The sequence below is a fragment of the Rattus norvegicus genome, chromosome 3 (assembly GCF_036323735.1).
Source record: "Rattus norvegicus strain BN/NHsdMcwi chromosome 3, GRCr8, whole genome shotgun sequence".
In the NCBI taxonomy this organism is placed as follows: domain Eukaryota; kingdom Metazoa; phylum Chordata; class Mammalia; order Rodentia; family Muridae; genus Rattus; species Rattus norvegicus.
The window spans coordinates 32,375,042-32,396,952 of NC_086021.1; the positions used below are offsets into that span (position 1 = coordinate 32,375,042).

The 21,911-nt window shown below is 45.1% G+C and overlaps 1 protein-coding gene across 17 annotated transcripts in view; it reads left to right on the forward strand.

Annotated features, from left to right (window-relative positions):
- The window catches only part of Tsc1 (TSC complex subunit 1), a 49,132-nt gene that overhangs the window by 7,608 nt on the left and 19,613 nt on the right, over nucleotides 1-21,911 (forward strand). For 8 of the 17 annotated variants that reach the window (XM_006233844.4, XM_006233849.4, XM_063284476.1 and 5 more), the window contains 7 exon segments: nucleotides 2,662-2,724; nucleotides 9,691-9,876; nucleotides 11,432-11,535; nucleotides 12,193-12,345; nucleotides 13,206-13,350; nucleotides 14,579-14,733; nucleotides 15,088-15,161. In XM_006233844.4, the coding sequence (XP_006233906.1) occupies nucleotides 9,771-9,876; nucleotides 11,432-11,535; nucleotides 12,193-12,345; nucleotides 13,206-13,350; nucleotides 14,579-14,733; nucleotides 15,088-15,161 (737 nt within the window). In that variant the 5' untranslated portion in view covers nucleotides 2,662-2,724; nucleotides 9,691-9,770. 17 annotated transcript variants of the gene reach the window in all.

Genomic DNA, 21,911 nt, shown 5'->3' on the forward strand with positions numbered 1-21,911 from the left:
GACAGTTTTGCTTTGTCTCAGATCTACTTGATGTAGGAGTCTGTCTGAATTGCCTTTAGGTTTTTATAGACAAACCAAGACCAGTGAAGACAGGTTATAGTTAGAGATAACCCTTATGGATACTGGAAGTTGCCTTTGTTTATTATAGACCAGTGGGTACAAAGCTCCCTGAGGTGACATACAGTTAATCTGTTTTATCTGAGCCACTATCCTGACAAAGGTAGTGAAAAGATTTATGCAGGCGATGCTAATGACAGCCATTGCTTTGGAGTTCATGTGTAATCCCAGACACATAAACAATCTGGCAATATCTAAAGACTGAAATTAATTAAGATAAATTGTGAAAACCAACCAGTGTTCTTTCTGTTCTCATTGTACTGACACACAAAGCCCTTGTCTTCTTCAATTCTGCCTTTTATTTTTACCCAAAAAGACTGCTTATAGAAATGAAGTTACAGGCAGCATGGCTTTTACGTCAAATATGAAGGAAGGAGAACTCTAAAGATCTGGGGAGATTTTCTTTTTTTTTCTTTTTCTGATGAGTGTTTTCCATCCACACCCCTTACTTCCACAGAGACTCACGCTTTATATCTCACTTTGCTGACATGAATATTATGCCCAGTAGAACTTCCCTCCCATGTCAGGATGTCAGAATAAATGAATAAATGAACACTTAAAAATGGAATAATGGTGGGTAGGCTCTACTGTACCACAGAATACTGATGCCAGTCCAGTCCCATTACTTTACTGCAAAGTGTAATGATGTTGAGACGTATCCCACTCTGATTCCTGTAGTAGTATTCTGTCTAGGAAACTGGCCTTAGCTGGTGGCCGGATCTCACCTTACTGTATCCCAGTGTTTTCCTCACCTTAAGCACTCTTTTCAGGTAGACGATCCATGTGGAATTACCTTATTAGAGGAAGGCAATGTGACCCACTGACTAGCTGATGAATTTTAGGGCTCTGAAGATGAGAGGCTCTCACACCAGCTCAGCTCTGTTACTCAGTGGAGTGGAAGTAGCTAGGTAGCATTTCTTACTTGCAAGGCCTGGCCAGACCTTTTGTAGGGCCAGTGGCCAGCAACACTGCTGCCACAGATTTGCAGTGGCTGCTGAGACAGTTGGCATGGCTCCCTGAGTGTGTGCCATGTGGTACTGTGATCTCCCTGTCACTAGGGCAGATACTGTGTTGGAGAGGTGTTCAATCCTGTTGTTTGCCTTTGACCAGCACCGTGTATTCCAGAGCTTGTCCTAGAGGACCTCATGTAAGTGTATGTCTGTAGTGTGGAGCCAGGACTGGTAGTCAGAGACCTTAGTGGTGTCCTAGGGAACAGTCTGAATGGATATATTTCCTTTCGTGTACTAGGTACCAAGATAGTCCTGGTCTCAAACATGTGACCCTTTCCTCATGGAGTTTACAGTCTTCCAATCAAATGATCCCTAAACTTGGGGCCAGGGACCCATATATTTTGAAAAATGATTTGAATTACATATTCATTTGTTATATATGCATGTGTACGTATGTATGCGTGTATGTATGTACACACACCACTGATCATGTGGAGGTCAGAGGATAATTGGAAGGAGTTGGCTCTCTTGTACCAACTGTGTAGGTCTTTAGGGACCAAAGTGCCTGTACCCTCTAAGCGCCTGTACCCTCTGAGCACCTGTACCCCCGAGCACCTGTACCCCCAAGCCATCTCAGTTCTGAGGGCTCATGGCTGAGAACCAAACTAGAATATACTCATATACATACTTTCTTGACATGGATAATGAACAGCACAGACAGAAGTAGGGTAGAGGGAAGAAAGTAGAGAAGCTGCTGCTGAAATGTTTTCTTCTTGTCTTGTAGGGTTAGACTTAGTCTGTGCTGTGGAAGGCAGAAGCAGGCGTTGTACATTTACCAGCCCCTGTGGCAGCTGCTGGGGCCAAGGATGGTAGGCAGCAGTTGTTCCCCAGTGTGTCCAACAGTTCCTCACACTTTCTTAATGGGGTTTTAGGAAGTGACCAGTACAGGCTGCTGGTGGATCAGGAGCCTGACCTGATGGGGTATAGCAGTGGGAAGGTCGAGAAGGCCTAGGAAAAATGAAGAATTAGCTGAGGAGGGGCAGGGTGGAGTTTTTTAGGTATGTGGCTGGATGTGCCTGGTGCTCAAGTGGGGTATCTGATGCCTTATTGACTGAGGGGTTTAAATGCTCTGAAGGCAACATCACAGGGCTGAGAGGGGTGTAACCAGTGAAAGGACAATGGTGCAGACCCTCTAAGTGTTTGCTGACTCACCACTACACCCACTCTCATGAGGTCCTCGCTGGAGCTCTACATCCTGTATGGGTGTTGAGGTTGAGGCCATTTTCACTTCATGGAATGTAACCAAGGCAAGACATTAGCGACTTAGTGAACAGCCCACGGTTATAGAGCTCATAAGAGAGACTCTATTCTAGAGCCGCCATGCCCTCTTGCTAATAGTGCATAGGTGAGGAGGTTCTAGAGCTCCTCCTCTAGAGCAGGAGAGGAGGTCACTGCGCTGGGGAGCAGGTGAGCACCTGCCAGGGTTGGTGGGGCAGAGTTGTACCTGACCAACCTAAAGGCCTTCTGAGGAGGTCTCAGGCTCTCCTTCATTTAAGGTTACTATACATACATGTGTATCTGGTTTTCCCTCCAGTGACCATGGAAGACACAAGGCTGGCAGCACTGGAAACTGATGTACCGTCTGTCCCCAGAACAGGTAAGGCAGACATTTAGTCTAGTGGCTGGGGAGGATAGGAGGGGAGGTCTCACCTTGCCCGTGGGTGCCCCAGTGTGCAGATGCTTCTTTGTTCTGGTGGCTAATGTTTATGGTCTTAGCTCCCCACCGACACAAGAGCTTGAGGTAGTTAACAGCATCGCCAGTGACCTCCTAAATGCTGTTCAATGCTAGGCACTGATCGTGTAATACACAGTTTTTCATAACTACACATGGTATATTTCCATTTTACAGGAGAAGAATTGGGCTCAAAGATGAAAATCAGTTCTGTGAATAGCAAATCTTAGTTTTAGTCACTAATTATATTGAAGCCTAAAGCAAGTCACTTAACCAGTTTTTAACCCTGCCTGGGCCTCAGGAATCTACTTTCGATTCTGTAAACAAACTTTTTTTTTTCTTTTCTTTTTTTTCAGAGCTGGGGACAGAACCCAGGGCCTTGCACTTGCTAGGCAAGTGCTCTACCACTGAGCCAAATCCCCAACCCCTCTGTAAACAAACTTAATGCCATCTCAGGACTCAGCCTGTGAGCTGCTGTGCAGCGAGGGCCTGGGCCTTGTCACTGTAGACTCTGCAGGTGACTCTGATTTGCATCATGGATTGAGACTTCCTGAGTTAGCACTTTGGCATCTTGATGTGTGTGTATCTGTTCATGGTCTTATGTCAGCTTGAATAAATTATTGAATAAATTATTTCTTCTATTGGTTTTTAAGAATTGATGGAGTCTCGAAGGCCCAGGATATATCCTTTATAGTTACTGAGGCTCTGGCAGGTGTGTAGGTATGAGTTTAGTCCTAGTGATCTACCTGCCATCCAGCTCCATTCTTTAATTTGTTAGCAAAGCTGCTATACTAAGTGCTGTGATAAATCCCTAACAGAATTAACTGGAGGAAGAGGAAGGGGGTCACAGTTTGAGGCTGTCCTCCTTCATGGCTGGGAGGTTAAATGGTGGCAGGAGCTTGAGGCAGCTGGTCACTTTGCATCTGCAGTTAAGAAACAGGGAGGCCAAGCTAATGCTCAGCTCATCTGTTCAGTTTTATCCAGTCTGGGCCTCAGCCTATAGAGTGGCACCACCCACACTCAGGGTAGGTTTTCTGGGTTCTGTTAAACCTTTATAGCAGCATCTTAATCTGCTTACCCAGAAGTGTGTTTCTATAGTGATTCTCAATCTCGTCCGGTTGACAGTGAAGGTTAGCCATTGCAAGTACCAGTTGTCATGCTTGTGTGCTGTTCAGGAATCATGGAAGATGGGCTGGCATTTGACTACCAGTTTTATACATACACAGCAATGTGACTCATTTCACGGTCAGTGGTAGCTGCTAAGTCCGTCAGTGCCTCACTCTTCTTGTCCAAGGATCAGGAAGTGCAGTCAGATTTCATAAACAGGGACTTAGCACAGATGGTAGATGGCATTCCATACTGAGAATGGATGTGTCATTCTCTCAAGAATGAGAACTCCTCATGGTGACTCTTGTTTTTCAGGTCAACCATGTTCTTCATCCTGCCCTTCTCACCTCACCATGTAGTCCAGACCAACCTCCATCCTCTTGTCTCAGCCAGCAGAGTCTGAGATTATAAGTGTTTGCCACCACACTGGACTGTATTGTCTTCTGTCTTAGTTAGGGTCTTAGTTACTGCTGTGAACAGACACCATGACCAAGGCAACTCTTATAAAGGACAACATTTAATTGGGGCTGGCTTACACTTTCAGAGGTTCAGTCCATTATTATCAAGGCAGGAGGCATGGCAGTGTTCAAGCAGACATGGCGCTGGAGGAATCAGGAGTTCTGCACGTTGATCCAATGGCAGCCAGGTGGAGGCTCTCTTTCCACCCTGGGTGGAGCTTGAACATAGAGACCTCAAAGCCCCACCCTCCCATCCCACATAAAACACTTCCTCTAACAAGGCCACACTGCCTCTAACAAGGCCACACTGCCTTTAACGAGGCCACACCTCCTCCAATAATGCCATACCCCCTAATAGTGTGACTTCCCATGGGCCAAGAATTTTGGAACTACCATACCTCCTTTTAGAATTTCACTGACTATGAACTCAGTCAGAGGGTTAAGCATTTTTCATTAGGACAATTCCATTATTGTAGTGGTCAGATTTAAAAAGTGTAAGAATGTTGTGAAGTGTGCCAGATTATCTTGTGATCACTGTGTCTGTTGTGCTTGTGCACTCTGAGCAGGCACACTGGGTCCTGTCATCAAGCCACACTCAGGGAAGTCTCCAGTAGGTGGCTGTCTAGGGACTCACAGCTTGGAAATCCTCAGCCATCTTCAGTTTCACCCCCTAGCTGCCAGGGGGCACTGCAACCCTCAGTTCTCACTCCAGCATCTTTCTGTTAATAGGCACAGAACTCAAGGGTTTTTATAAAGAAGAGAGTCAAGGGGTTGGGGATTTAGCTCAGTGGTAGAGCGCTTGCCTAGCAAACACAAGGCCCTGGGTTCGGTCCCCAGCTCTGAAAAAAAAGAAAAAAGAAAAAAAAAAAAAAAGAAGAGAGTCAAATTTGGCTAGTAGATAAAAATTAATTTTCTATTTTTTCTCAACATTGTTTCCCTTCTGTGTTTTTATATACTTTCTTGGTATTGTGTTGTTTTGTTTGTGGTGGTGGGGATGGCACCCAAGCTCTAATATTAATTAGGAAGGCTCTCTACCAATCAGGTATCCCAACCCCCAACCCTCTTCTCTCTTTCAGCTTTTATTACTGGTGGTGGCTATGGATTTTTTTTTTATAATTTTTTTTTAATATAAGGTTGAGGTAAAAGGATTCTTTTATCTTTACTCACCATCATCATCATCTTCCTCTTCTTCCTCCCTCTCCCTCCCCTCCCTCCCCCTCCCTTCCCCATCCCCTCCTCCCTTCTCTACTACCTTCTCCTCCCGCTCCTCCTTTCTCTATTTTCTTCCTCTTCCTTCTCCTCTTCTTCTTTAAAAAGGTGGGAGGCATCCCCAGCTCCGAAAAAAAGAAAAAAAAAAAAAAAAGGTGGGAGGCAGAATGGCAGTGTTTCTCTGTGTAACCCTGACTGGCCTTGAACTCAGAGAGCCACCTGTCTGCCTCCCAAGTGCTAGGATTAAAGGTGCATGCTACCACCATCCAACATAATTTTCTTCTTAAAAGACTATGAATTAAATGCAGTTTTACAGGTTATTTTGTTTGTAATAAGGTTCAAAAAACAGTACTGTGACATTTCTGGGGACATGAGACTAGGGATAGCTCTGAGATCGTAGATGCTTGTCACCCAGCCTGAAGGCCTGAGTAGGATCCCTGGGATCCTCATTGTAGAAGAGAAGAACCAGCGCCGGAGAGATGGCTCAGTGGTTAAGAGCACTGACTGCTCTTCCACAGGTCCTGAGTTCAATTCCCAGTGACCACATGGTGGCTCACAACCATCTGAAATGGGATCTAATGCGCTCTTTTGGTGTGTTTGAGGACAGTGACAGTGTACTCATATATATTAAATAAATAAATCTTAAAAAAAAAAACCAGATGGGAAGAACCAGCTCCTCAAAGTGACCTCTGAACGCCATTCATGAGTGCGGTGCACGTGAGATAGATGCACACAGAGGAGCAACTATAAATGTTTAGAAAGTGATTCCATGAAATTATGATTAGGATAGAATTTAGCTTTTATGTTATTTAAATTTTTATAAGTGGTTGGCTCAAAGAACATACACTTTTATTTATAAAGTTATCTAAATAAACTACTCATTTAATATTTGTATTATTAATTAGTATATCAAGTGATCTAAATGTGCTTGATTAGGATTGTGGGTGGAGTTCAGTGGGAGAGTGTTAGCCTACTATGTTCAAGACCCTAGGCTAGATCTCCAGAACTGTTTTGAAAAACGAAAAGCAAAATACATATTAAACTCACTTTTTATTTTCATAGTTACACACTTTGTACTTAAATTGACAGAATTTTGACTTATAAACTTAGGTTTTGTCTTGAATGTTTTATTTGAGTGAATATGTGGCTATGAACTGTTAAATAGTCTAAATGCACTTCTTGTCCGTGACTGAGGTGTAGCCAGGTATGCTGTGAACTGAGGGTTCATCTGTAGCTTTTCAAAGACTAGCACTTTGGCCTGCCATAAGTATGCAGACTGAAAGTCAGCTTTGCCAGATCCTCCTTCTCCTGCTGCTGGGACTGGAATGTTCCAGGTGGTCAGAATTGACCCATAGCTATAGAGGGTCAACTTGGTTTCTCATTGTAGAGGGTTTCTCATGATTAGAAAGTTTCCCTTATTTTAAGCAGTGCCAACAACCTCTGCTCCTTTAAATCAAGTGCTCAGAAGAGGCTGCTCAGACATGGTTCTCTGAGCAGAGAACTGAAGAGACACAGCCACAGGGTGTGGAGAGAGGGCTCTAGGAGTAGAGAGAAGACAAATTTTGTAGGTGTGGCTAGCATACAGAGAGACACACAGTGGCTTATTAGGAGGAGGCAGAGGTGAGGGCAGTGTGCTTGGCTGCATGCCATGGGTGGTATAGGACACTGGCGAGTCTGGCTCTGATTCTTCGGGGGAAGCTGGCTGATGTTAAGTGGGAGCCAGAGGCAGAGTGCAGGCAGAGTAAGGGAGGCTGCTGCTCTCTTGTTTCTGAGAGGAAGGTTTGCAGATGGGCACATGTAGGGTTGCAGGGATTGGGGGTCGGGGTGTCATCCAGCATGTTTGTTTCTTTTAGAGATTCAGAATACAACACAGGGCAACAGGTTTGAGAGTTGGGAGTAGTTATTGAAGGTCATGAGTCCTTTACATGAGCAGGGCCATCTGTGTGGTAATGTGCATCCAGCCACCAAGATAGTGACTAAAAGGAAATGTTGCTTAGCCCTGAAGGATGCAGAAGTCATTCCTTGGGTTCTGTCTTTCAAATTCTCTAGATTGTGCTTTTCTGTAGTATGTGATTTCCATAGCTGCCCGAGGGTGTGTCACCAAATCTGTGGTGCTGACTTCCCGCAGGGTGAGGCGCATCCAGCCGCTGCTCAGGCGGAGACTCTTCTCTTCCCCTTCGCACATGCACTGAGCCTTGTTTGTTTCTGTGGTGAGCGCATAGGCGTTCTCATCACACCTACCACATCCATCTTGGTAGCTTGTAGTCCCTAAATCTAAGTTAATGTTTCTGTGTAGGAGCCGATCTCAAAGCCTGTGACAACTTTTATGAGGGCTTTCTGTAGTGTCAAAAGGGCTTGAACTGTGGTTACTGATGGAAAATCTCACACAAAACCCATTTTTTTATTCTTTGGGATTAAAAGTTAGATTTTTTAAAAAAGTTTACTTTAGAACCACAGAGAAAAAGATTGTTGCTAATAATAATGTGATGTGCTTTAGAATAAAACTTGATCTTCGCTTTCTATAAGACTTCTATAGGAGGACAAGGCTCCACAAACCGTTGCTTACCAAAATGTCATTTACACTTGAAAACAAGCTAAGCCAAGGGCCTTGTCCTAACATTGCCAAGGTAATGGAACGCACACCATCTTGGTTTGCTACTGCATTCTGTACTGCATCTTTCGCCTCTGCCTATGCAGAGGACAGAATCTTCTAACCTTGTAGGACCGAACTCGGGACAGAAATTTGTGCATTGCATTCTTCATCACTGGTTGGAAGAATCCGTTGTGACTTATTGGCAGGAAGTTCAGGGATTAACCAGGTAAACGTGGTCTTCTGAGATTGTCCTAAAGGTGGTGGTCCAAAGCTGTCTCTGAGCCTGTGGTGGGGTCCGGCTGGTCGGTGAGGAGTGCACAAACCTTTGCTAAGTGCTCTGCTCCACACCTCATCTGCCGCTGAGCAGGAGTAGCTGTGGTGATACTGTCTTCATTCTGAGCTTAATTTAATTTTAAAGAAGATAAAGTTTATTTCTAATTTTAGTTTTAAGCTTTTTAAAAAAGATTCATTTATTTTATATGTAAATGTGTGTGCCTGAATGTATTTATGTTGACCAATTTCGTGCAAGTGCCTGCAGAGGTGTGAAGAAGGCTTTGTGACCAAGAGGCAATTATTTATTTGCTTTTTCCTCTCTCTAACATAGACATGTGTGCCCATCATGTGGCAGTGGTATCAGGAGCATATGCAGGGACGGTCATGGAAAGTACACAGTGCCTTTTATGAGCAGTAGAGACTTTGCCTTTTTAAAATGAAGCTTTAGAAACTGTCACACGTGTTTAGTACCGCTTTGGGAGTGAGCTGCTTTCTGTATGAAATGTAAAGATAAGGCGGTAGTTGCTCTACCTCCTAGCACTGAGTTTGGCAGATGTGTCTTAGTGGTCCTACTGTGCAACCACTTGCCTATTACCAGCAGTTGAGTATGCAGTAGGTGTGTCTGTGATGGATTTTAGTGTGTGTTAAAATCCCTGGTTTACTCCAGCTGTTGGCCTGGCACTGTCACCAGTTCTTCCAACTTCAGCAGTGATAGTGTCATGAAGAGAGGAGCATGTGCAGCTTCGAGTGTGGAAACAGCTCTTCTCCTTAGTAGAGCAGGATTGAAGCAGTGTTAGCAAGCACCCAGGTGGACCCAGAGGCACAGAGAACCACCAAGTAGCTATGCTGATGGTCCCAGAGCTCTATTGGCATCCTAAGTTTGTCCTTAAAAGAACTCTCCTGTCAGGCTGGAGAGATGGCTCAGAGGTTAAGAGCACCGTCTGCTCTTCCAGAGGTCCTAAGTTCAATTCCCAGCAACTACATGGTGGCTCACAACCATCTGTAATGAGATCCGATGCCCTCTTCTGGTGTGTCTGAAGACAGCTACAGTGTACTCACATTAAATAAATAAATCTTAAAAAACCAAAATAAAGCAAAACAAAAAACAACTTCCCAGTCTTTCATCCACATAGTTCTGCCCAACATAGATTGCAATGATGGGGTTCTCTGGCTTGTTTTCCTGCAGGTTTTTAGTTTTTGTGGTGTCATGTAACAGTCATTTGTCACACTGTTCATATTTCCCTTTTGCAGTCTGGTAGTGGCCCTAATGAAGAGCTGTGGAAGCCTTTAGCACATGTCCTGGAGCCCACACAGCATAATTGAGTGAGAGAATGGCCCAGCTAGCCAACATTGGGGAGCTACTCTCCATGCTGGACTCTTCCACACTGGGTGTGCGTGATGACGTGACAACCATCTTCAAGGAGTCCCTCAATTCTGGTAAGTAGAGACTTGTTCTCTCTTGACCTGGAGCTGTGTGAGTTGGGGGTTGAAGGCAAATGCTAGTTTTCATTTTTCTTTGTATCTCTTTTGAGACCTTGTTTCATTATGCAATCCAAACTAGCCTGGAACTTGTAAAACCCTCTTACCCCAGCTTTCCAAATGCTGGGACTTCAGGTGGGTCCTCCATGCCAGTCTTAAACTGCTAGGCCAGAGAGAATTGGTGGGTTCATCCTGCATGTGTTCTAGACATTTAGTTATGGCAGTCCTCATACATGTACTGATTAATATGAAGACCATACAGTAAGCTCGTGAATTCTCCTTCAGATTCTGCCATTTTGTCTTAAAATATATATGGTGTGTGTGTGTGTGTGTGTGTGTGTGTGTGTGTGTGTGTGTGTGTGTGTGGTGCGCGTGTGCTCATGTGTTTCTGTTTATGTAATGTGTGTGCATGTATGACTGTTTATACGTGTACAGGTCCCATGTGTGCCCCTGTGTTTATGTGTACGTTTGTGTGTGTCTGTGTGTGCATGTATTCAAACATGCTTGCCTGAGTTTATGTGTACTGCACATGTGCATGTGCTTCCGAAGGTAAGAGGTTAGTATCAAATTCCCGAGAACTGGAGTTATAGGTGGTATAGTAGGGTCCTTGTAAGAGCAGAAAGAATTCTTAACTGCTGAGCCAGTCTGTCTGTCCATCTGTCTTTTCCTCCCTTTCTTTCTCTTTCTTTCCTGGTGCACGTGCTCGCACACCTACTCACCTCATAGAGGCTAGAAGAAGGCATTTGGGCATCCCAGTCTTTGCTTTATTCCGTTGAAACATCAACTCTCACTGAATCTGGAGTGAGGCTGGTGGGCAGCGAGTCGCAGTAATTTATCTTCCTGTCTCAACCTCCCAGGCATTCATGACCGTGTCAGGCTTGTTGTTGTGGTGGTGGTGGTTGTTTGTTTTGATTTGTTTTTCAAGACAGGGTTTTCTCTGTGTGTCTCTGGCTGTCCTGGAACTTGCTCCGTAGATCAGGGGCTGGGATTAAAGGTGTGTACCACCACTGCCTGGCTTTGTGCCCAGCTTTTATTTATTTGTTTGTTTGTTAATTTAGTAGCTGTCTTCAGACACACCAGAAGAGAGCACTGGATCCCATTACAGATGGTTGTGAGCCACCATGTGGTTCCTGGGAATTGAACTCAGGATCTCTGGAAGAGCAGTCAGTGCTTTTTTTTTTTTTGGTTCTTTTTTTCGGAGCTGGGGACCGAACCCAGGGCCTTGCGCTTCCTAGGTAAGCGCTCTACCACTGAGCTAAATCCCCAGCCCCAGCAGTCAGTGCTCTTAACCGCTGAGCCATCTCTCCAGCCTAGCTCTTTATATGTGCTCTGGGCATTTGAATGCAGGTTCTCATGCTTGTTCAGCAAACACTCTACCCACCGAGCCATCTAACTGAGATAGCATTTTATATACTTTTGTGTTTATTTAGGCCAAAAACAGTGCTTTTTGTGGCTTTTATGACACCCATTGAGGGAAAAGGAAATAAGTTTGATGATTGCTCTTTTTGTTTAGAACGTGGGCCTATGCTTGTAAACACGTTGGTGGATTATTACCTGGAAACCAATTCTCAGCCGGTCTTGCACATCCTGACCACCCTGCAAGAGCCACATGATAAGGTGAGTGCTGGTGGGATAGCATGGCAGTCCGTATATCCTCAGCCAAGCGAGGGTGGGTGTGAGCCGCAACAGCTCCTCCATAGGTTGGAAAATCGACATGGAAAATCTGAACATCGACAAAATAGCACTGATTTCAGAGGCTTTTTACAGATCTTGCTCTTTAAAGAAATCTTATAATTCTAGTACTAGAGTAAATTAATGACAGTTGAAATAAAGATCTTTAAACCTGTGCTGTGAGTCGGGTTTTTGGATTTACCAAGCAGGGGAAAGCCCTGGTGCAGCCCTCTACGTCTGCATGTGCTGGTGAAGTTGTTCACCCAGGGCTGCATGCTCTTCTTTATTCTGGGCTGAGTGCAGCAGCATAGCGCCTGCCTTCTAGCTGAGGCTAGAGCGTATGTGCTTGGCTGTTACAGTCGTTAGGGATCCTTTTTCTTACACTGCAGCTGTTCTCTCAGGCCACAGGAAGAAAACTTTGTTCACTAGTGTGGTTCTGAAATCCTGGATTGAACAAGCCCTAGCCTTTACAGGGCAGGTGCATCGCCAGCCCATCTTTTGGTGCTTGTGTTAGAGGAAGTCTTGAGACCTTGGAGTTTATCAGTTTATTGGTAAACTTCATATGCTTCCCGGAAATTTTCTCTTGATGTTTTATATTTTCAGCACCTCTTGGACAAAATGAATGAGTATGTAGGCAAAGCTGCCACCCGCTTATCCATCCTCTCGCTGCTGGGGCATGTTGTGAGGCTGCAGCCATCTTGGAAGCATAAGCTCTCTCAAGCACCTCTTCTGCCTTCTTTACTGAAATGTCTCAAGGTAGGATATTTGTAAGGTTTTGAGGGAAATACCTCTGTAAATATTGGTTCAGAAAAGGGACTGAACCAAGTTTGTAGGAGTCAGTTCTTTCTTTTTACCACGTGGGTCTCAAGCAGGGAATTTAGGTCGTCAGGCTTGGTGCTGGGTATCTTGATCCATTGAGCCACCTCCCTTGCCTTGGATTGATTTGTTTATTTGTATTTTATGTGTATGTGTGAATCCTGACATGTATTCCTGGTTAATCTATATATTACTGAGGAACCAGGCTGGCTTTCAACTCAAAGCAATCGTTCTGCCTTGGCCTCCCAGCTGTTAGAATTATAGAAGTTAGCCACCATGTTTGGCCTGTATTAGTCCTTTAAAAAATAGTGGTTTGGGCTGGGGATGTGGCTTATGTTGGAGCTCTTGCCTAGCATGCAGAAGGCCCTGGGTTTGGTTCCCAGTACTAGTGAGATAATAAACTGACTCTCCATGTGCAGTGTTCTTTAATCAGTTAACAGAGAGTCAGCATCTTAGAGGTTAGCCAGATAGGTGGGGATAGCATTGTCCTGTGTCCTGTGCCCTGTGCCCTGGGTCCTGTTCCCTGTGCCAGCTGTCTCTTACACTGTCATATCCAGGCACTGGGATAGGGATTTGGGATTCGGGAGTTTCAAGCCAAGTAGAACATGGGAAATGATCTCCCAGTCTCACCGCAATGGCAACAGGGCTCAGTGCTTCTTTTTTTGCTAAGTCTATTTCAGTGCTGTCCCTCAAATTCTTAGGGGTCAGGAAATGAGCACAAGAGGGGCTTCAGATCTGTGACCTCAGGATTTGGACCCTCATCCCAGTGCTGAGCCTGACGTCGCCCTTCCCTTCTGCAGATGGACACTGATGTTGTGGTTCTCACAACTGGTGTCTTGGTGTTGATCACCATGCTACCGATGATCCCGCAGTCAGGGAAGCAGCACCTTCTCGACTTCTTTGACATCTTTGGCCGTCTTTCATCATGGTGCCTGAAGAAACCAGGTATAACTCCAAGGTCCTCATCAGGCTTCTCAAGAGAATGCTGTCCCTAGTGTTAGCAGCCATGCGCTGTCCAGGAAGGAAGGATATGTGGTATTCACTATATAGAAGAGAAAATGTTTGGGGGCACTCATTACAGGGCACATAGGAAGCGGGACTGGTGAGACACTGTCTTTATGACGGTGGTCAGAAAGGATTGTCAGAGACACTGGGCACAGGATGTACAGCTTCCTGAATCTCACTAGTAAAACTAAGTCCCAGCCTCTAACTCTGGGTGCTAAACAGCTGAGCTTACAAAATGTTTGTGCCCTGTGCTGATGTTTACAGCCACAGTGTCAGAGCTTCAGTTGTGAGAACCTATTGATTGTGCATGGAGGAGGAGGAGGAGGAAGAAGCTGCCTCTAGTGTTCATTAGGACACATATGTCCAGTGTGTAGGATTTTTCCCACAGTAGATCATATCAGCAGGCAGTATAGCCCGATCAGAGTGGTTCAGCTGTCAGTCTGTGAACTGCAGGGTTTTCTGGTAATCATAGCATGAAATATTTATATTAGAAGATGAAATATTTATGGCCTGTCGGGGGACTGCAGCAGCTTTCTGCATAGGGGCCATTGAGCATCAGCCTGGTCACACCTTCTTGGGAGAAAGGAAACTCCTAGAGAACTAGAGTTTCCATAGGATCTTGATAAGGCCAGATTAATGGAAATATCTCAGCAGCTTAAACTAATTCTGCCTTGTAATGCTTCCTCTTCAGGTACAAATCTGCATAGCAAAGCTCTTAACTTGGTTTTAAAAGTCTCTTACATGCTCATTCTACAAACCCTTACATGTACATTTTGTATCAAATACTATGTGTAACACTGGGGGAGAGGAAGAGCCCCTTTTCAAGATAAATCTGAATCAGGCAGGAAATGTCAGTACAGATTGTAGGGAGTGACTGTGGTGCACAGGCAGCTCAGTGTGGGAAGAGTATTTGGAGTTTTTCGTGCAGGGATGCTTGGAGAGGAGGAGGACGACAGAGATGAGTAAATGTCCTTTTAGGTCGTGTGAAGCAGAGTGGAGTTTGCCCGAGGATCCCCTGGTGTGTTTTGAACAGGGGCATGTGGTGTATCCAAATGTACATCTGTCTTACCTTTCTGGAACCCGGTAGGAGAGCTTCCAAGGGAAAGCATGCTGCCACCCTCAGGTTCGTCTGTACAGCGAGCCGACTGTCGCTGGTTTCCTTCCTTAGGCCATGTGACAGAAGTCTACCTGGTCCACCTCCATGCCAGTGTTTATGCCCTCTTCCATCGCCTTTATGGAATGTACCCTTGTAACTTCGTCTCCTTCCTGCGCTCTCACTACAGCATGAAGGAAAACGTGGAGACTTTTGAAGAAGTGGTCAAGGTGAGTTCAAACCAACAACCCTGCCCATTGATTGGATCCTTAGAGCTTTCAGAGAGGTGCTTTTATAGCTTTTGTATTATATGACAGACAGGAACTTTTGGGAAGAAATCCTTGACATCTGCACTTCACACCTAGGTAGCCACTAATCCTCTTTCTGACTTCCTAGTCAAGAGTTGCTGGTTTGTGCATCCATGGGATCATGCAGCGTGCAGTCTCTTGTGATGGGCTGCTCACCTTATTTCAGGGTTCATCTGTGTTGTGACATGTATTCCTTTTTGTTGTCAAATAATGTTCCATCATGTGGATTTGCCACACAACTTCACATCTATAATTTGTCAACCCGAACTCTTCTAGCCAATGATGGAGCATGTGCGAATTCACCCGGAATTAGTGACTGGATCCAAGGACCATGAACTGGACCCTCGAAGGTACAGAAACTAAATTAGTGACAGAATTTTTGAGTCTCTTAAGAGATGAAAATGTGATCTATGGATACCGGTGGGAATATAGATATTCCACTTGTGTAATGGGCTAGAACTTTGCATCTAAAGCATTCTCTTCACAGAGAGCTACTGACTCTGTGAGCACAGCAGAGGTGGTGACAGCTACTGCCTGTCTCATGAAGCCCAGGAAGGCTTGCTTTTTGGTATTTGGGTCGGTAAGTTAATTGGGAAGCCAAAAACTAGGAGATTGGGTTGGGGATTTAGCTCAGTGGTAGAGCGCTTGCCTAGCAAGCGCAAGGCCCTTTTTTCCTCCGAAAAAAGGAAAAGAAGAACAACAACAACAACAACAAAGAAACTAGGAGATTACTGAGACCAGATTTGGAGTTAGGAGCCTCTTTGGGTCCCTTTCTCCATAAACGTTGCCAGGTGTCTGATTCCTCCTTTCCCAATCACCATGGGCCCTGCGGGAATCTCCACGCGCTTCCTGAGGAGCTGTGGGCCTGCTGAGTTGCAAGAGGCACAGCTCCTCTGCCTGTCAGGCAGGCTTACGATCCCCAGGGAGGGGTGGAAGCTTTGGGGGAAAACTGAGCTGGGGTATCTCTGAAAGACTGGCTCGTGCCTGGTAATCCTTCTAGAGTTGTGCCTCTACAGTCTACTGCTGTGGTGCAGCCTAAGTCAGCTTAAAGCAAACTGTAAGAGCATGCAAACATGTTAGCTCTGTCTTAGAAGCTCTTCCTCCCTGCTCCCGATCTTCCTCAGAGGCAGCTGCTGCCTTCCTTTCTGTTCACTCTTCTTTCTGTAGTCTGCCTTGTGTGGCTTGTTTTGAGAGCTGACTGCTCTTAGAGGCCACCTTGCAGAGGATGAGGATAGACTGGAGCATTGTCAGCCTTCGTGGGCCTGGCTTCACCTTCTTTAAGCTGCCTTCAGGGGAGTCATTGCGAGAGGTCACAAGTGAGGCCTGGGAAGCATAGACTATCCCTGTGTGTGTCTCCCAAAGCTGCTCGTGAGGGCTGTGCTTCAGATATGCTGTTTTGGATGCTCTGGTATCAGGGGAGGTCTGTGCAGAATCCTTTTGTGGAGTAAAGGCTGTGCTGATGGAGGGAGTGAGCTTCCTCAGTGTGTAGTGAGACAGGTTTTCTCAGATCACTGGATGCTGCACCTCGGCTAAGAGGAGGTGTGCTGTAACATGCTTGTCTCTTGGCTGGTCTGTTCTAGGATAAGCCTGTGGTGACCTAACTTTGGGCTTGTTCTCCTGAGCTATTGCTTGGCCTGTTTCCTGGGCACCATCTACTATTTCCTATATTTTGTATCTTTTTTTTACTTGTGTGAGTTGGCAGTTACACACACATGTGTGCACGTGAAGACCAGAGGTGGGTGTTTTCTTTAATCAATTCTCCATCTTATTTTTGAAGCATAATCTTTTACTGAATCTGGAATTCATCATAGCAAAGCACCCCACTATGTTTGTTTTGTTTTGTTTGGTGATAGGTATGGGTTCCAGGGATTGTACAAACACTTTTCCTTTTCTGACTGGGCCATCTCCCAGCCCCTCACTTAGGTTGTGCTGTACTGTATCTTCTAGCCAGATGCTGTTGACTTGGTTGGGTGTGAATGCTGAGTTGAGAGTTAGTCTTCTTCAGAAATTGGAGGCAGAACCCACTGCCATTTTGCTGACAGTGTTGATGGTACGTTTTCCTCCATGGGGTCTGACAGAATATATCTCTGTTGGCATGATATTCTGAAGTTTCCCTGTGACACACCTTGGCATGAATCTGTTGTCATTGTTCAGCATACAAGCTTTAAGTCTTAGGAGGTTTTCTTTAATGTTGCAGGAGTGGCTTTCCTACTCTGGTTGTCTGTCCTTTCTACATCCCCAGTGGTGATATCAGAACCTATTTTTAGTCTACTCCACAGGCTTTCTTGTCATTGAAATGCAGCTTCCCCTTTAGTTATTCCCACCTTTGTGCCTCTCACCTGAGTGCTCTCTTTAGCTTGCTGAGTGCTTGTCTTTAGTCTCCTTTCTTTGTCTCTTGGATACAGTGTCTTTTATTTTCCCTTCATGGTCTATTTCTTCTAAGCACCCTCCCTTCATTTACTTGTTTTGATTTGTCCTTTTTAAGTCTTTGAGGCTTTTCATAAAAGCTTTGGGTGGGAAGACAGGAACTGTACTTGTGAGGTTGGGCGTGTTGATCTAGAGCCTTTCTGTGAACCTGCATCCAGGGTTGGATACCAGCACTGGGGCCGTGTTGTGAGGTTTTGGACTCCTAAGGGTTGCTCTCAGTGTGTGGCAGCTAACTGGTGGCCTGAAGCATTTCTTTTTCCCTTAAGCTCTGGCTTAGGACTTTGCTTCTGAGGTTGGACATAAGTCTGTCTGCTGCTCTCCGGACTTAGACACTGTGCTCTCTGTCTTCTCTTTCTCCCTGTGCTTTGTATTTGAAAATAGGTCTTTACTATAGATGGCGGAACATCAGGAGATTGTACAGTGGGGTAGAAATATTCAGTCCGCCATATTAACCTGAGACCTTCTCTCTCAGAAGTAACACACAGCAGCTCAGTGCCTGGTGGTGTGGACCATTTGGTCTTGGAAGGAGGCTCTGTCTACTGTGATGAGGAAAGGGAGCCAGGAAGAAAATCTTGACAGCAAAGCCATAGAGCAGCCAATTGTGCATGGTTATATGGAGGCAGGGTGACACAGTAAAGGCATTCTGACATAGTAGAATTCTCTTGAAATTAAAATGAACTCCCAAATAAGTATTTCAGCTAAGGAACTGGAATAGAGCTGAGACTGGCTCAGTTGAATAAAGGACAGAGGCAGGAGACAGATTTAAAATGTTGGGTGGCGCCCAATAGACAATAAAAACACCTGTAAAAGGAGAAGAGGACACTTTGATAGGAGAGCTTGTAAAAGAAATTTCCTGAAGTTGAAGTTTCTAGATTGAAGGTGTTGGTCAAGTGCACAGCTCCATCAGTGCAAAGGAATGCTGCCCAGCCTCAACTCTGTGAGATTGAAGAACACTAGAGGAATAGACCTTTCAGAGAGTGGGAAGATGAAAATACCCAGACAATAAGAACCAGAAGCCAGGATAGTGTTAGCTTCTCAACTCCTTCAAGAAGGTTCCAGGTCGGGGCTGAAGAAATGGCTCAGCGGTTAAGAGCTCTGACTGCTCTTCCAGAGTCCTGAGTTCAAATCCCGGCAACCACATGGTGGCTCACAACCATCTGTAATGAGATCTGGTGTGTCTAAAGTCAGCTACAGTATACTCGTATACATTAAATAAATAAATCTTAAAAAAAAAAAAAAAGAAGGTTCCAGGTTAGAGTTCTGTGGTGTGGGACTCTTCTGGACAGGACAAGACTCAGAGTTTTCAGAGTTACCCCATTGCCTCCCCAGCTGGCTATGGGAGAGTGTTTTCCCAAGTAAGCCCAAGAGGGGTGAAGGTAGGCTGGTCACAGAGGTGTCAGAACACTGAGCCAGAGGCTGACACAGCTCCAGAAGGGAGCTCAGTGGGGAGAGGGGACTAATCTGGTAGATTTTGCATTTCATTATATGAGAGAAACAGTGGGCATTAGTCCAGAGTGGCCTGGGTAGTTCACTTAGCATTGGACACCTCACAAACTGGGAGAAGGAAACAATGCCAGGTCATACCGCATGAGAAACTGTATCAGAACCCTCCAGGACTGGTGCTTACATAGCCTTAATACTTGTTCAACTCAAGGAGAGGGAAGGGTGCATGGCAGTGACGCTGGTCCTCAGAGCAGGGCAGCAAGTGAGAAGCACAGTGCACTTGTTGAGCCTTAAGGGGGAAGCAGTTCAGAAGCAGACGTGGAGGCAGTAGCCAGAGCAGTCACAGAGAACAGGGCAAGGCACCTGGACGTGGCACTGACTTGTTTCTGGTTTTTGGGACAAGGTCCAGGTGGGCCTTGACCGCGCAGTCTCCTGTCTCCATCCCCCCGGCCCTGTGATCATAGTCTGTGGGGACTATAAACTGACCCTGAGATGCCATCAAATGCACAACACACATTTTATGTGGATCTGAGAGGAGGGATACCAGCTAAACAGATGTGTAGCTGTTAAGATTGTAGTTTGCAATTTTAGAGATATTAAAATATAAACAGTCTATTTAAGCCAGGGATGGTGGCACATGCCTTAACTCCCAGTATCCAGGTGGCAGAGGCAAGATCTCTGATTTTAGGCCAGCCTGGTCTACAGAATGAGTTCCAGGACAATGTGGGCTGCACAGAGAAACCTTGTCACACAAAGACTAAATACAAAATTTTTTAATAAATATATTTAAGTATCAAGGAAATACAGTGCATGATTTTGCTCAATCTTTAAATAAAACATTTAGAACCAGTGGGTGGCTTAGTGGCCGAAAGCATGAGCCTGAGGACCTGAAGCCATGGTGGAAGGAGAGCCACCCCCATAAGTTGTCCTCTGACCCCTTTAGGGATGCTCTATTGCACACAAAAGAATTGTAAAAATAGGGGCTGGGGATTTAGCTCAGTGGTAGAGCGCTTGCCTAGGAAGCGCAAGGCCCTGGGTTCGGTCCCCAGCTCCGAAAAAAAGAACCAAAATAAATAAATAAATAAATAAAAAGAATTGTAAAAATATGTAACTGGATGCTTCTCTAGCATGCATAATACTCAGAGTTCAGTCCCCAGCACTGCAAACATAAGTAAAACATCTAGTGTAATCCTCTTTTATGTTTATTTACTGTCTCTGTCTGTGTGCATGCATGCATGCATGAGCCATGTGTGTGGAGGTCAGAGGACAGCTTATTGGGATCATTTTCTGTTTCTGTCATGTGGGTGGGTTCCCGGGTTTAACCTGGCCAGTCAGGATTGGCTGCAGATGTCTACCTGCTAAGTCCTCTTGGCAGCCATGTAGTGGTTTTTTTTGGTTTTTTTGTTTGTTTGTTTGTTGTTTAATTAAGGAATCTTACTTCCTTTACTAAAATTAATCTTGTGCATATATGTGTCCTGACTTGCTCCTTACTTAATCACTGTTTAGTGACACTGAGGGTGTGGAAAGTGGAGCCCTCCCCACTGCACTGCCATAACCCAAGGGACTTGGGCTAGGGCTTGAAACACTTGCCATTTAGGGAAGCAGCCCTGTGCTCTGGTGGCACCCCATCCACCCTCCCTAGGGTCCCTGAGAGTGACTATGAACTCAGACCACAGACATTAGAGCTCTGTGCTCTACAAGCAATTTTGTACTAGGGCAGTGTGCATAGTCTTAAGTGTTCTTCTGGTTTAGGGGCATCTGTAGAACATTTGGCAGACCCAGAAGAGATACAAGAAGGAAGCAAGAGAATAGATGTTGCCTGTAACTCCAGGTTTCTGTAGATGTTGGGCAAGCATCTATGACAAAGCTATAGTCCAAGCTTGTGTTTGCGGGGGTGGGAGGGCATGTGTATGTGGTGGTCAGAGGGCAACTTTTCAGGGATCAGTTAGTTCTCTCACTGTGTTTTGAGGCAGGGTCTTTGCATGTTTTTGTCACTGTAGTACACTGACCTAGAGCTTCTGGCTGAGACTCCTGTCTCTGTCTCCCATATTGCTGTAGGGATTAGAGTTGAATACTACCACATCTGGCTTTTTCTGTGGGTACCAGGGGTCAACTCTGGCCTACCAGGCTTCCTTGTGGGGTGGACACTTTTACCTTCTGAATCCTGCTAGTTCTTTGAATGTCTATACTGTCACTCTATCTGTGGGCACACAGCAGGGCAGTTTTGTATTGTTTTTTCTCATTTTAGATAGTGTAGAGTAATGAAACAGCTCATTGGTTTTTAAGGCACCTGCTGCTAAGTCCTATTCAATCCCTAGGACTTACGTGATGGAAGGAGAGAACTAATTCCCATGAGTTGGCCTCTAATCTCTATGTCTCACTGTAGCATTACCCCCAAAGAAAGAAAGAAAGAAAGAAAGAAAGAAAGAAAGAAAGAAAGAAAGGAAGAAAGGAAGAAAGGAAGGAAGAAGAAAGGAAGAAAGAAAGAAAGAAAGAGAAAAAGAAATCTTTTTAATCTCTATGTCTTGCTGTAGCATTGCCAAGAAAGAAAGAAAGAAAGAAAGAAAGAAAGAAAGAAAGAAAGAAAGAAAGAAAGAAAGAAAGAGAAAAAGAAATCCTTTAAAAAGAGATTATATTCTAGGCAGGTGCATCTTAGCAAGCACTTGGGATTGTCACAAATTCAGGGACAGCCTGGGATACAGAATGAGTTTCAGGGGAGCCAGGACCATAGAGTGAGACCTTGTCTCAAAAAACTTAAGACAGAAAACTCAAACAGAAAGATGGTGAGAGTCCTTCAGTATTGGAAGGCATAATTTTTAAAATTGCCTTCAATGAGGTGTATGGTTTACACACAATAGTTTTGTTAAGTTTTGACAACAGCTGTGACCACAGTAAAGAAGATTTCCCCCTGGGTTCGGTCCCCAGCTCCGAAAAAAAAGAACCAAAAAAAAAAAAGATTTCCAAGGCCCACAGCAGCAACTGGTCTGTTGAAAGTCTGTTGCTCACAATGTTGTACTGACCGTCCAGCTGGAGGACAGCTCCCTATGACTGCCCTTATTTCTGTGAAAGCCATGCTGTGGTGCAGCACTGTCTCTTGTGGTTCTGTAGGATTAATTGGAGGTGGGCCTGAGGCTCACATGGAGGAACCCTTTAACAGTGCTTTACATGACCTTTAGTCTTAGTTGGTCACACAGTATTCCTAATCCAGGGATGTGCGAGAAGAACCCCTA